Below are 15677 nucleotides of genomic sequence, written 5' to 3'. Positions count from 1 at the left end.
TAATTGTTACTATATCAACATGCGATATATTGTAATATACATTTGATGACAATATAATTGTTAGTATATCTACATCACATATGTAATAAACATTTAATAACAATGCCATTATTACCATATCTACATGAGATATAATGTAACTGTTGTGTCGGAACCGATCAAGGGTAAAATTGACGTCGTTGTGCGTTGCCCACGCTGTGGGGTAGGGGTAGCTGGGTCTAGGGCGGTCGAGCGTACCGCTCGAGGGCCCTGCACAGTTCTTTTCTGATTTTCAAAGAGCACAGTACGCAGTGTAAAATTCTGCATTTTATCCAGTATTCATTAAAATCAGTGAGTTTCTCATCGTTCTCAGAGAAGCAGTTACCATATACATAAAGGTATGTAACTACAAAACCAGCAATTTACTGCTAATAATACACACCATACAAAAGCGGCCGTCCATCGGTCTAGCCGACGACGACTCCATGTCGTCGTCAATACACTTTGCTTCCGTACATCGGTCAAGCCGATGACGATTCTATATCGTCATCCATACGCACTCCCTGCCGTTAATCGGCACAGTCTTTCAACAAAATCAATTCTCAGCGAATACATATTAAACGCTACCGTCAAACGCTACTGCTTACGGCGACTCCACGTCGCCATACAAACAATATGCGATCATGTACGATCCGATCTGATTACGTTAAGCATAATCAGCCAAATCCAACCACACACATAAAACACACACCTCACATTGATACAAACCAAATTATCAAATAAATATACTATTTTATCGAGGTTTTTTTGGCCGCAAGGTCTTTTTTACCTCGGGGTATGCCCCCAAAAATTGTGTTTAATTATTTGTGTATTTATTTACCATAATGTCTTTCCTTTTACATGAACCACGGAGCTCAGACAAAGGGTTTGAGTTTCGACGCTACATACAAATTGGTGCCTCCTGTGAGGTGTGAGTCACTCGCCAACAGCGCATCGCTGCAACAAAGTGCAGTCCAGCAAACCTTAGCCCAGAATACCTGGGATCTATTGTCATCAAAGGGACGTCGTTTCCGTCAGGGGTGCTTCTAGACTAGTTGTCGCCCGCAGCCTACGTTTCTTATTGACGAACAGATAAGACATTCATTTTCAACCTCTTTCATTTTGCGTCTGGAATCTCTGTGAGTTCGCTATCGAATCATTTCCGATCCAATCTTAACGGCTCAGTCCGCATCTTCGTACGAAAGTCATCTTATTTACGTTATAATACGTAAAGTAAAGAGAGCGTGAGCGAGAGAGTAGTATTTCGGTTCCGTTTCGTTACATATTCTATTACATCAACGCAGTTATCATCGCGTGAATAGTTTCTTTTCATCTATCAGAATGCCGAACCGTATCGCTTTCATCGCGCAGAAGCGCACAGCACTCAAACGACAAATCACGTCTCCACGTACTTCCGTCGAACAGAACAGAATTGACAGCACGCATGCTAAAGCACGACTTGCGCGCGTCATGGAAATCTTCAACGCGTATGAGGAGCTCAACGACGAACTCGAGTTGTTAGACGAGGCTAACGAAGGCCTAGAGCACATGGAGGAAATACGCGACAATTTTTATAACGTCGTGTCGAAAGTAGAAAACATGCCGAGCGCAGGCGGGTCCCGGGACGTCGACACGGTCATAAACAACCCCCTTGGTAGTTCGACTTTCGTTGAAAAGCAACGGCAACTCAAGCTGCCCATAGCAGAGTTGCCTAAGTTTGACGGCGATCATGATAAATGGTTGTCATACAGAAATACCATGATCGACGCTCATACCGAGATTAGTGATCTAAATAAATTTTTATATTTGAAAAATTCGCTTACGGGTGCAGCTTTAAATAAGCTCGCGCGTTTTGATACCAGCGCCGAGAATTATAAGAAGGCCTGGAAACTTCTGGTAGACTCGTACGAAAAGAGACGCATTCTGTTGGCCAAACATTACGACGCCATTCTCAATATACCTAGAGTGATTACCGCGACCCCGGAAGGGTTATTAAGGATCGCTGACGACGCCTGTCAGCATATGAGTATGTTGGAAACGTTGCAGGTGAAATCGGATGAGGGATTAATCGTCCGAATTTTAGAAGGGAAGCTTCCTCGTGACGTGCGGCAGGAGTGGGAGAAGTCTTTAACTCTTGATATATTTCCTAGTTTAGACAAACTTTGCAAATTCATCAATGAGACTGCATTCAGTCTTGGCACATTAGACAGCGATGCCGCGCGCGATAGAAAAGGATCACGTGAGAAGCGTCGCGTTAATAGAGAGATGCAACCGTCCAAGGCACGGAAATTTGAAACGGGCGCGAAAACGTTCGTTACGTCCGCATCTTACGTTTGTTCGCATTGCCGCGGGAATCATTATATCTATAGATGTCCGGGATTTGAAGGGCTAAATCCTAAGCAGCGATGGGAGGTAGTGAAGGCAAAAAGGCTCTGCCGTAATTGTCTTCGTGCGCATCCGGGCAAATGCAACTCTACACGTTGTAAGCGCTGCAGTAGGTTTCATCACACGCTATTACATTCGAATATTCCGAACCCGGCATCGCCGCGTACACAGAATGCGTCTAACAAAACTTCGAACGAGCTACCTGAGGCGAAAGGATCACAATGACTAGTCGTAGACACCTTCGCTACGGTTTCGCGTGCGTCACATTCACAGCTGATGATGAGCGCCATTGTCCATGTTCGTGACGTAGACGGTCACTTCATTCAGGCCCGAGCCTTCCTTGATACCTGCGCGACGGCCCATTTCGTAACGGAGGAATTCGCGAACAAACTAAAGCTATTCAAACGCGCGTGCCCTATTCCGATCGGTGCCATCAACGGGATGCATACGGTGGCCAAAAACAGCATCGAAATACAGTTTTATTCTATACATAGCACTTTCTCGAAGTCACTGACTTTTCTAACCATTCCAAAAATCTCCGATTTTGTACCGAAAGAAAATTTTCCACGCGAGTTAGTTAAAATACCAAGCAATTTAAAATTAGCCGATCCTCGTTTTCATATTCCACGTTCAGTGGATATGTTAATCGGATCTGGAGCCACTTTGTCATTGCTGTCGATCGGCCAAATCAATTTATCGCGCGATAAGTGTGATTTGGTTTTGCAAAAAACACAGTTAGGATGGGTGGTCGCCGGAGGTTTGAATAGCGAAGAGGGGAGCTCCGTACTAACCTGTAACTTGACCAATTTATCCGAGCAATTGGCCAGATTTTGGGTAATTGAAGACGCGAATATCAAATCTTCAAAGACGTCGGAAGAGTCGCTGTGCGAGATACATTATGTAGAAAATACCGTGCGTGACGCGGACGGCCGATATATGGTACGTTTACCTTTTCGACATAACGATCGCGATCTCGGTAACTCGCGCTCTCAAGCTCTTAGGCGTTTCCACTCTGTACGAAGGAGATTAGAGTCGAATCATGATCTGAGGTCTGAATATCACAAAGTTATCCAAGAATATATCGATTTGGGACATATGTCTTTGGTTCGTAACGAAAATGCTAACGGCTATTACATGCCTCATCACGCTGTAATCAAAGCCTCTAGTTCAACCACTAAGGTACGCGTGGTGTTTGACGCATCAGCAAAGACGGACAAAGGCATTTCGTTAAACGACGTTTTGATGGTCGGTCCGACTATTCAGCCTTCTCTTTTTGAACAGCTCATGAGGTTTCGATCTCACGTTTATGTTTTGACAGCCGACATCGAGAAGATGTATCGGCAGATATTGGTTCACCCTGAAGATCGTCAATACCAACGCATGTTTTGGTACCATAATGACGAGATCAGAGTATGGGAGCTTAATACTGTTACGTTTGGAGTATCCTCTTCTGCCTTTCTGGCAATTCGAACGATATCGCGGCTCACAGACGATGAAAGCGCGAGGTTTCCCCGAGCTTCTCGGATTCTAAAACGTGATCTATACGTAGATAATCTTCTAACTGGTGCCGATTCTCTCGAAGAAATTTTATTGATTCGAGATGAGATAATCGAACTTCTAAGGCTGGGCGGTTTCAACATGCGCCAATGGGCTTCTAACCATCATCATGCGCTCGATAATATAACGGAGAAGATTTTAGATCTGAACCACGCAATAGAAGAAAATCCGATTTTGAAAACGCTGGGAGTTATTTGGAATTCGCAGTTGGATAAATTTCTTTATACCGTAAATCCCATCGATCTATCCACAAAAATCACCAAGCGAAATATCTTGGCTAATATTTCAAAAATCTTTGATCCATTAGGATTGCTCGGTCCTGTTATCTTATCCGCTAAACTTATTATGCAAGAGTGTTGGAAAATTAAGATCGATTGGGACGAAACGGTGCCTCAAGAGTTACATTCTAAATGGAGTCAATACGCTAAACAGCTTAATTGTATACGTGATCTGAACGTTGATCGTCTTTTTTTAAATGAAAACCCGACTGACATCGAAATTCATGGCTTCTGTGACGCAAGTAAGCATGGTTACGGTGCGTGCCTGTATATCCGTTCGACCGATAATAGCGGGCGCGTTCATGTTCATCTCGCCTGCTCCAAATCTCGTGTCGCTCCAATTAAAGAAGTCACAATTCCACGACTCGAATTGGGTGGCGCACAGATTCTAGCTCGCATTTACAAGGAAGCGCAACCTACTTTCAAGTTTCCGATAAGCCGAATCATATTTTGGTCGGATTCTACGATTGTATTGCAATGGCTTAACAAATCACCGCGATTACTAAAGACTTTTGAGGCGAATCGAGTCGCCGAAATACAGGCGCTCGACAGTTCAATTGAATGGAAACATGTGCGGACCAGTGATAATCCGGCGGACGCGCTGTCGAGAGGACAAAGTCCTTCGGAATTTATGAAAAATCGTAGCTGGTTTACAGGGCCCACTTGGCTTGTGCACTACGAAAGTAATTGGCCTGTTGGCAGTGATTTGCCTATTGCGGAATTGCCGGGATTAAGGAAGAGTACATGTTTGGTCACATTGAATCATAAAAACGATTTTCTCGAGCATTTCTCTTCTTACACAAGATTGTTAAATGTTACATCCTATGTTTTGCGGTTTCGTCGATGCAACGACTTCAAAGGCAAGACTGTTGGTGTCCGGGAAAGACTAGAATCCGAGAGGAGGATTATCCGTGTCATACAGCAGGAGCGTTATCATGACGAAATCGAGCTCTTATCTAAATCAAGTCGGGTGAAGGATAGTAGGCTCGCTGCACTTGACCCGTTCCTCGATGACCAAGGGTTGCTTCGAGTAGGTGGCCGGTTGCTCAACGCGAAGATTTCTTCTGATCAGAAGCATCCTCTGCTTCTACCCTCTTGCCACCATGTAACAGATCTGATCATACGAGAGGTCCACCAAAACTCTTACCACGCCGGGATCCAGAGCACATTGCATACTATACGGCATCGTTTTTGGATTCTCGACGGCAAAAACCAAGTCCGCAAGATTGTGCGTCGTTGTGTGACATGTATTCGACATCGGCCGACTCCATTACAAATACACATGGGTAACCTACCCAGGTCACGTGTCGAAAGGGCTCCTGCTTTTGAACATACAGGTGTGGATTTCTTTGGTCCCATTTTCATTAAGGAGAAGAAATACCGCAATCGATCACGGATTAAATCATATGGATGTGTCTTCATATGCATGGCCACGAAAGCAGTTCATTTGGTGATTGTAAGCGATCTGACTACTGAGGGCTTCTTGGGTGCATTTCGACGTTTCATCGGTCGCAGGGCCATTCCTTCCCATATATATTCCGATAACGGGACCAATTTCGTAGGCGCGAACAACCAACTTCGGGAATTATACATTTTGTTTGGTTCTGAACAATTCCAGGAGAATGTCGACAGCTTCTCTGCAAAGAAGAACATTGAATGGCATTTTAATCCGCCCCTGTCACCACATTTCGGCGGTATATGGGAAGCCGCCGTGAAGTCGTTTAAACATCACTTGAAACGCGTCGTAGGCGAACAGCTTCTTACCTTTGAGGAGTTTAACACGCTTGCGATTGAAATCGAGGCGATTTTAAATTCTCGCCCTTTGTGCTCCATTAGTACTGACCCTAATGATCCCATTGCATTTACACCTGCACATCTTTTAGTAGGTCGTCCTCTCACCGCACTACCCGAGGAGAATTTATCGTTGGTTCCACAGAATCGCCTGTCAGTGTAGAGATTCATCACGAAGGCTAGGCAGGACTTCTGGAGGAGATGGCAGTTGGAATATCTAAGTGAACTGCAAAAATGGCAGAAATGGGTTAATGACAACGACAGCCTTGAGCCAGGAGCTGTTGTACTCATCATCGATAAAAGGCAGCCTTGCATGAGATGGCAATTGGGAGTAGTACTAGAGGTACACCCTGGAAACGACGGAAACGTCCGAGTCGCTACCATCAAAACAGCGCAAGGAACTTTTAAACGAAATATTACGCAACTATGTCCATTGCCTAGTGTAGCATAATATTGTATATCACACTTTAACACTTGTATTTACGCACACATTAACACTTTGCTCGATACTCTCGCAACGGGGGGAGCATGTTGTGTCGGAACCGATCCCAAGTATTTTTTGAATATCGCGCGGCTGATTAGGCCGTTGCAATGCCCTGGGACGGATGCGCGTCAAGGGTAAAATTGACGTCGTTGTGCGTTGCCCACGCTGTGGGGTAGGGGTAGCTGGGTCTAGAGCGGTCGAGCGTACCGCTCGAGGGCCCTGCACAGTTCTTTTCTGATTTTCAAAGAGCACAGTACGCAGTGTAAGATTCTGCATTTTATCCAGTATTCATTAAAATCAGTGAGTTTCTCATAGTTCTCAGAGAAGCAGTTACCATATACATAAAGGTATGTAACTGCAAAACCAGCAATTTACTGCTAATAATACACACCATACAAAAGCGGCCGTCCATCGGTCTAGCCGACGACGACTCCATGTCGTCGTCAATACACTTTGCTTCCGTACATCGGTCAAGCCGATGACGATTCTATATCGTCATCCATACGCACTCCCTGCCGTTAATCGGCACAGACTTTCAACAAAATCAATTCTCAGCGAATACATATTAAACGCTACCGTCAAACGGTACTGCTTACGGCGACTCCACGTCGCCATACAAACAATATGCGATCATGTACGATCCGATCTGATTACGGTAAGCATAATCAGCCAAATCCAACCACACACATAAGACACACACCTCACATTGATACAAACCAAATTATCAAATAAATATACTATTTTATCGAGGTTTTTTTGGCCGCAAGGTCTTTTTTACCTCGGGGTATGCCCCCAAAAATTGTGTTTGATTATTTGTGTATTTATTTACCATAATGTCTTTCCTTTTACATGAACCACGGAGCTCAGACAAAGGGTCTGAGTTTCGACGCTACAGTAATATACATATAATAACTGTCATTATTACTATATCTACATGAGATAATGTAATATACATTTAATGACAATATAATTGTAACTATATCAACATGCGATATATTGTAATATACATTTGATGACAATATAATTGTTAGTATATCTACATCACATATGTAATAAACATTAAATAACAATGTCATTATTACTATATCCACATGAGATATAATGTAATATATATTTAGCAACAATGTCATTATTACTATATCCACATGAGATATAATGAAATATACATTTAATAACCTTGTCATTATTACTATATCCACATGAGATATAATGAAATATGCATTTAATAACAATGTCATTATTACTATATCTACATGAGATATAATGTAATATACATTTAATAACAATGTCATTATTACCATATCTACATGAGATATAATGTAATATACATATAATAACAATGTCACTATTACTATATCTACATGAGATATACCGAAATGTACATTTAATAACAATATAATTGTTACTAAATCTACATCAGATATGTAATATACATTTAATAACAATGTCATTATTACTGTATCTACATGAGATATACTGTAATATATATTTAGCAACAATGTCATTATTACTATATCCACATGAGATATAATGAAATATACATTTAACAACAATGTCGTTGTTACTATATCTACATGAGATAATGTGGTATACATTTGATTACAACGTAATTGTTACTGTATTTCCATCAGAGACGTAATATACATTTAATAACCTTGTCAACATTACTGTATCCACATGAGATATAACGACATATGCATTAAATAACAATGTGGATGTTACTATATCTATATGAGATAATGTAGTATACATTTAGTTACAATATAATTGTTACTGTATTTCCATCAGGGACGTAATATACATTTGATAACAATGTCATTATTACTATATCCACATGAGATATAATGTAATATGCATTTAATAACAATGCCATTATTACTATATCTACATGAGATATAATGTAATATACATTTAATAACAATGTCATTATTACTATATCTACATGAGATATAACGCAATATGCATTTAATAACAATGTCGTTGTTACTATATCTACATGAGATAATGTAGTATACATTTAATTACAATGTAATTGTTACTGTATTTCCATCAGAGACGTAATATACATTTGATAACAATGTCATTATTATATATCCACATGAGATATAGTGTAATATACATATAATAACAATGTCACTATTACTATATCCACATGAGATATACCGAAATGTACATTTAATAACAATATAATTGTTACTAAATCTACATCAGATATGTAATATACATTTAATAACAATGTCATTATTACTGTATCTACATGAGATATAATGTAATATATATTTAGCAACAATGTCATTATTACTATATCCACATGAGATATAATGAAATATACATTTAATAACCTTGTCATTATTACTATATCCACATGAGATATAACGCAATATGCATTTGTAACGTCCCGGAATTATTCGCGAGCACGCTACTGCACCGACTCGTAGGGAGAGCGGTTCCCTAAGAGAAGGCGACTCGTATATATATATTACTCGACTATATATATATATATATTATGTATTAATTATAGGAAGGGATTATAGGTTCGGGTGGCACGCGGTAAAGGAGTAAAATCCAACGCTAGATTCCTTTCTCAAAATAATAATATGTGAGTGTTTATTCAAGAAATTAAATGTGGTGTCTTGTGTATAATATAAAAATAAAAAAAGAAAGAAGGTAAGTAATATAAAAGAATATTGAACGTAATTAAATAATGTGATTAAATATTGAATTTAAATAATGAATTGAGGTAATTAAATATTGAATTGAATTAATGTAGTTAATTAACAAATGTTGCGCCTTTGTTTGAAATACAAAAGAAAATAATGGTATTAGTACTGTACAATGAGTACGCCCTGGATTGAAAAATACATGAAACTAACAATCGTGTTTGTGCCTAAATTGGAATACAATAAAAGAAAATTAGATTATTACAAAAATAATTCAACCTAAAATAAAAATACAGAGTAAATAAATTGATTAGTGAACGCGGTTCTAGATACGATTATAAAACCTGAATCTATAATTTAATATAATTTAATATAATTTAATATAATTTAATATAATTTAATATAATTTAATATAATTTAATATAATTTAATATAATATAAATGATTTGAATGAATTGTCGGGAAATTGGCCAAGATCCGTTCCGACGCTGTAGGAGTTGGCTCGTTCGGCCGCAGTTCGGTTTCTGGGCAACTTAGCCGTCAGTGAACAGGCCGCATCCAAGGAGCTTCTGCTTTCGCTCGCTCGTTAAGCTTGGTAGCGAACTCTGCAAAACGGTATCGTCGCTCTAGAGCCAGTGTACTGATAGGCCGCATCCAAGGAGCTTCGGCTTTCGCTCGCTCGTTAAGCTTGGGTGCGAACCTGACACGTAGTAGAACCGCTGCGAACCGATAGTTGAGCGCTCCGGGTCTGACGCGGAACCTTTGCCGCTTTGCCAACAAAAGAGTCTAAGATTACTGAATTCTATATAAATCGTATCATAGACCCGTCTCGGACTACGATCAGAATCGCAGTGAAAATTCTTTGCGCGGCACGCTCGTATTTATACCGGAGAACTGCTGACGTAGCAGTTTTTTCTACCTGTGTTTTCGATACCGGAAGTGTTCGGACTTTGACCTGCGCGTACGTGACTCCGTGCGTATCGCTATCTCTGTCTACGCGCTATTGCCGTCTCTTTCTACTCTGCGCTTGTTCCTATCTCTTTCTATTCGCTATTGCTGTCTTTCTCTATTTATTTCGCGCGCTGCGTCGACCTTTTATCGACGCGGTAGAATTATCGACGCGGTAGAATTATCGACGTATAAAATTTTTGTTAAATGTAAATATTAATAAATATAAGATTCTGTTTAGTTATTAAATATAAATATAATTATCGAAATCAATGTAGTACAAAAAATAAATAAAACGAATTTGTAATTATATGAAAACGAAAAAAAAAAATGAATAAATATATTAATAAATATTAATTATTAAATTTCTCTTGTTCATTCTTCTTGTAGGATGTTACAGCCTTCCTCCTGTGTTAGTCTCTTGTCCTCAAGAGACTCTTTGGTTGTTGATCGTTCTTCGGAGCAGAATTTGCATAAACACCTTTCTTTGTCATTCCTGGGGGATGCTGCCAGTTTTCCGAAATATTTAATAATTTTCGCATGTCTTCGTCTCGGATCCTTCTGATTTGACTTCTTGTAGATTTTCCAACTTATTTCCGGGATCTCGATGAGGGTTAACCTCCATGGTGTGTCTGTTTCTTGTTTCTGCTGTGATGGAGTCTTTGGAGAATTTTAATTGATACTTGATGGTTGTCGAGCTTTCTTTCCGAAAATTAATTCATGTGGTGTAAATTTCGTTCCTTCGTGGATGCTGGTGTTATAGGAAAACATTGCTTGTGGTAACCATTCATCCCAATGTTTTTCTTTTGAAATATAATGTTTTAAATATTCAACTAAAACATGATGACTTCTTTCTAGTGGTCCATTTGATTGAGGACGAAATGAAGATGTTCTGTATGTTTTGATCTGGAATGCTTTGGCTAATTTCTTCATTAATGAACTAGTAAAACATGTACCCTGGTCTGTAAGTATGGCTTTTGGACTGCCAAATTTGCATATAAAGTTTTCTGTAAAAGCTTTTGCTACTTCTTCAGATGTGGTTGATATTACAGGTATTGCAGCTGAATATTTGGTTAAATTATCCTGGATGGTAAGTATATAACTATTTCCTGATGTAGTAATTGGTAGTGGTCCTAATATGTCTAAAGATACTTTGTCAAATGCATTAATAGGGGTGTCAGTGATGACCATAGGTTCCTTGTTTTTCATCCTCACTAATTTTACTTTTTGACAACTGATGCAGGTTCTAATATAATCAGTGATTTCCTTTTTCATGTTTTTCCAATAATAATTATTTCTGATTCTGTGGTAAGTCTTTTTTATTCCTTTATGCCCTTCTACTGGGCTCTCATGGTTTTCTCTAATGATCTGTATTCTTTCTTCTTTAGGTGGTGTGATTATGGTTCCTTTACATAGTGTGATGGAAATGTTTGATTCTGCAAAAATTACTTGTAGGAGTTTATGTAATCCTTTTAATTCAGGTATAGAGCATTCTTGAATTTGTCTTTTATGGAATTCTTGATAAAGTATTTTTAGTGTTTTAGGTAGGTCTTCTCTTGATTGTGTTACTAGGCCAAATATTTCTTTATTCTTCTTTTTTAAATGTATGATAATTTCTTCCTGTTGAGGTATGTGTATTTTTATTTTTTCTTTTGTAAAAATTCTCTTGATTGATTGTCTATTGGTTTTCCCTCTTCATTTAGGAATACAATTACAATCCCTTTCTTCATCCAGAGGTGGTCAGTTGTCTCTACTATTTTTGATGTGACTGGTAGGTTGCTGATCACTCTTGGTTGTGTTATTTTATGTGTGGTAAGTTGGTCTTCTTCTTTAATAATTTTAATGGGAGTTATAGGTGCTGTAGATGTACTTCCTGAATCAGTTTTTTTCTTCTTTTTTCAGCTCTGAAAATTCTTCTCTGGTTCCTAAAGATGCTCTTTTTGTTCCTGAAGATGCCTTTTTTATTTCTGATAATGATTTTTTTATTTCTGAGGATGCTTTTTTAGTTTCTGAAGATGAATCTATTTTGGGTGGCTCTCTATATATATGTTGGGGTAGAGTTATTCCCTCTTCAAAATCATCAATTTCATCACCAATTATTATTGGTTCATGTCTCCTTTTAAGTGGTTTAGGAGGTTCAGAAATTAGTTGTTTTTTAGGTAATTGGTGAATTTCTACTGTGATTTTTTCCTCGTTCGGTCTTCTCTTTTTATATTGTTTGTTTGCAGAGCTTGATGTTTCCTTTTTCCTCTTCCTGTGTTGTTGATCTTGGAATTCATCAGTATCGCAATATTCTGATTCACTGGAGGTAGTATCTTCTTTTAGACGTTTTTGATGTTGACTGCTGCTTGTTTTATGTGGTATTTTGTGGTGTTGTGTAATTTTACCCTTTTTTATTTCTCTCTGAGAATCAGATGAAGTATCTCGCTGGCGTGTAGAATATTGGTGTGTTGTTTTTCTTCTTACAATACTTCTTTCGGATTCGGAGGAAGTATCTCTTTGTCGTGTGGCGTGTTGATACGATTGTTTCTTCTTTTTTGTCTGTCTGTTTTGTTCTGAAGATGTGTCTCGGCGTCTTGTTGGATATTGATGCGTTTCTTTCTCCTTTTTGACTTCTCTGGAGCTTGATGATGTTGTTGGTCTCGGTCTTGTAGGGTGTTGATGAGTTTCCTTTTTTTTCTTGTGTTCCCTAGAATCGGATGTCGTCGATGGTCTAGGACGTGTTGGGTATTGGTGGGTTTCCTTTTTCTTTTTGTACTCCCTAGAATCGGATGTCGTCGATGGTCTAGGACGTGTTGGGTATTGATGCCATTGTTTTTTTTTCTTAATTTCTCTTGAATCTGTGGTTGAAGTAGTTGCTCTAGGTCTCGTAGCATACTGGTGCCATTGCTTCTTCTTTTTAACTTCTTTTGAATCTGTGGTAGAGTGTTTCCGTTTTGCTTGAATTGGTAATGTTGCAATAGGGTTTCGGGATAATGCGTCAGCGTTTATATTTTGTTTTCCTGGTTTATATTTAATTTCGTAGTCGTATTCGCTTAGTTTTAGTTTCCAACGCATTAATCTTGATGCGGGATCTGTTAGATTATGCAGCCACGGTAATGGTTTGTGGTCTGTTATTAGATAAAATTTTCTTCCATAAATATAGGGCATAAAATGAGTTACGGCATATATGACTGCTAGTAATTCTCTTTCTGTGGCAGAATATTGGGTTTCTGCCTTGTTTAATACTCTTGAAGTATATGATACTGGTTGATCTTTCCCGATTTCGCCTTGGCTAAGTACTGCTCCAACGGCGATTCCAGATGCGTCTGTAGTGATGTTGAATGGTTTTGTAAAATCTGGATACTGAAGAATTGGTTCCTCGCATAGTTTATCTCTGAGGATGATGAAGGCTTGTTGTTGCTGTTGCGTCCATTCGAATTTTTGTTCTTTCTTTGTTAAATCGGATAAAGGTTTAGCTATTTTTGAAAAATTCTTGATAAATCTTTTGTAATATCCGCATAAACCAAAGAATTGCCTAATATTTTTAACTGTTTTTGGAACTGGAAACTCTTTGACCGCTTCTATTTTCTTTGGGTCAAGTTTCACTCCATCTTCTGTGATAATGTGTCCCAAATAGGCTACTTCCTTCTTTCAGTAACTCGCATTTTTCCGGCTGGAGATACAGGTTTGCTTCTCTCAGTCTTGCCATAAGTCTATTGAATTTTGTTTCGTGTTCTTCTATTGAACTAGCATATATTACTATGTCGTCAATATACACGAATGCTTCGACCCCTTGTAGTCCATCCAGAACGTTGTTCATAAGCCTTTGGAATGAACCTGCAGCATTCTTTAAACCAAATGGCATTCTTTTGAATTGGAAGTGTCCAAATGGCGTTGAAAAAGCTGTTTTGTGCTTATCGTCTGGATGCATGGGTATTTGATGGAAGCTAGACTTTAAGTCGAATATTGAGAAATATTTTGCGCTTCCCAATTGATCTAAAATATCGACTATATTTGGCAATGGATATGCGTCGCTAATGGTTTTTTCGTTTAATTTTCTGAAATCGATAACTAATCTCCATGATTTATTTCCTTGTGTATCTTCTTTTTTTGGTACTATCCAAATTGGAGAATTGTAAGGTGATGATGAATGTTCGATGATATCTTTTTCTAATAATTCATTTACTTGTCGATTTACTTCTTCCTTTAGTGCTTGTGGATATCTGTATTGCTTTATATTAACTGGAGCTTCGTCGGTTGTAATTATTCGATGAAAAATTTTGTTTGTAGCTCCAAGTTCATCTTCGTTTAAATAGAATCGATCAGCGTTGTTTGAAATTAAATTTTTTATGCTTGATTTTTCTTCTTTATTTAGATGTTCCAGGCGAAGTGATGTAAATAGTGTGGTTATGCATTTAGTAGAGTCTGATGGTGTTTCTTCTTCTTCTTCTATTTTAATTTCTTCGTATCGTTCCAATTGTACGGTAGGCATTTGAATTTTTATTTCTTCAGAAGAGACATTTGTTGCATGAAGGAAGGCTATTCCAGTTCTGTTTGTTACGACTGCGTTTCCCATGTATAATTGTGGATGTATATCAATTTTTGGTATAAAGCCCTGTTGTTTCTTCTGTATTTTCTATTTTGATAGGTATTGTTGTCCTAGTTCTTGATGGTATGGTGATTAAAGGTTCTTGGAATGGTATAATATAATTGTTGACTATGAGCATAGATTTGGCATAGTCAATGTTCGCTCCGCTATTCTTGAAGAATTCTGTTCCTAGTATTCCATCGTGTGCTATTGGAAGGTCCTCCACGACGTGGAATATGGACTCTGTATCCAGCGCTTTTACTTCGATGTAGCCTAGGGTTGAAAGATATCCTTCGGTTATTCCATTTAATTCGAAGATAATATTTGTATTAATTATCGCTTTATTTGATATAATATGTTTTTTTATAATATTTATATCTGATCCAGTGTCGATCATTAGTGATGCTACTCCTTGATGAAAATTTTCACTTATGAGTTTGATGCTTGGAGGCTTTTCTGCGTAATTTGCTTTTAAGCACAGGTTTGTTTCTTTACGTACCTGTGGTTCTTGAGTTGTAGTTTGTTGTTGTGGTTGATTTTTGATTTTTTCTTGATATGCTTTTTTCCTGCATTGTTCAATAGTATGGCCAATGTTTTGGCAATAAGCGACATATTGGAGGTTGTTGTCTTCTCCAGTTTGCGGTGCCTTGGTACCAGTTATTAGGAGGTTGATTTCCCGGGGTTTGATTTGTCGGATTTGCCAAAGGTTGGTTTGCCGGATGTTGAAAAGCCGGTGGTTGTCCCGTTCCTTGGCGTTGATATGAAGGATTACGACCCATATTTTGAAGCTGGTTTACCGGGGTTTGGTTTTGTGGAACCCGGTTTGGTTGCATCCATTGATTTCTTGGCTGATTGTAATTATTGTAGTTGTTGTAGTTGCTGTTGAAGTTGTTGTTATTATTGTTGTTGAAGTTGTTATTGTTGAACCAGCAATTTTGAATCGTATGTCCCGGGCGCTGGCAATGCTGGCAATATTTTGGCTGCCA

The 15677-nt window shown here is 38.6% G+C and overlaps 1 protein-coding gene across 1 annotated transcript; it reads right to left on the bottom strand.

Moving 5' to 3' along the window:
- Positions 1–14698: 14698 nt before the first annotated feature.
- On the bottom strand, positions 14699–15263 carry LOC123988408. Its single transcript, XM_046288428.1, has 2 exons — positions 15191–15263; positions 14699–14964 (listed from the first exon to the last, which is right to left on the bottom strand). The coding sequence occupies exons 1-2, from the start codon at positions 15261–15263 to the stop codon at positions 14699–14701; spliced, it is 339 nt and encodes a 112-aa protein (XP_046144384.1).
- Positions 15264–15677: the final 414 nt, after the last annotated feature.

This window comes from Osmia bicornis, chromosome 13 (assembly GCF_907164935.1).
Source record: "Osmia bicornis bicornis chromosome 13, iOsmBic2.1, whole genome shotgun sequence".
NCBI lineage: Eukaryota > Metazoa > Arthropoda > Insecta > Hymenoptera > Megachilidae > Osmia > Osmia bicornis.
The sequence above is the reverse complement of the archived record's forward strand: the minus strand, read 5'-3'. Positions and strand labels throughout refer to the sequence as shown.

What these genes read in the sequence shown, in the direction of transcription:
- LOC123988408 (XM_046288428.1), bottom strand. Translation starts at nt 15,263, where the DNA reads ATGCAGGAAAAAAGCATATCAAGAAAAAATCAAAAATCAACCACAACA. An exon ending in CTACAACTCAAGAACCACAG is followed by an intron (nt 14,965 to 15,190) that starts GTACGTAAAGAA and finishes TTTCAACCCTAG; the next exon opens with GCTACATCGAAGTAAAAGCG.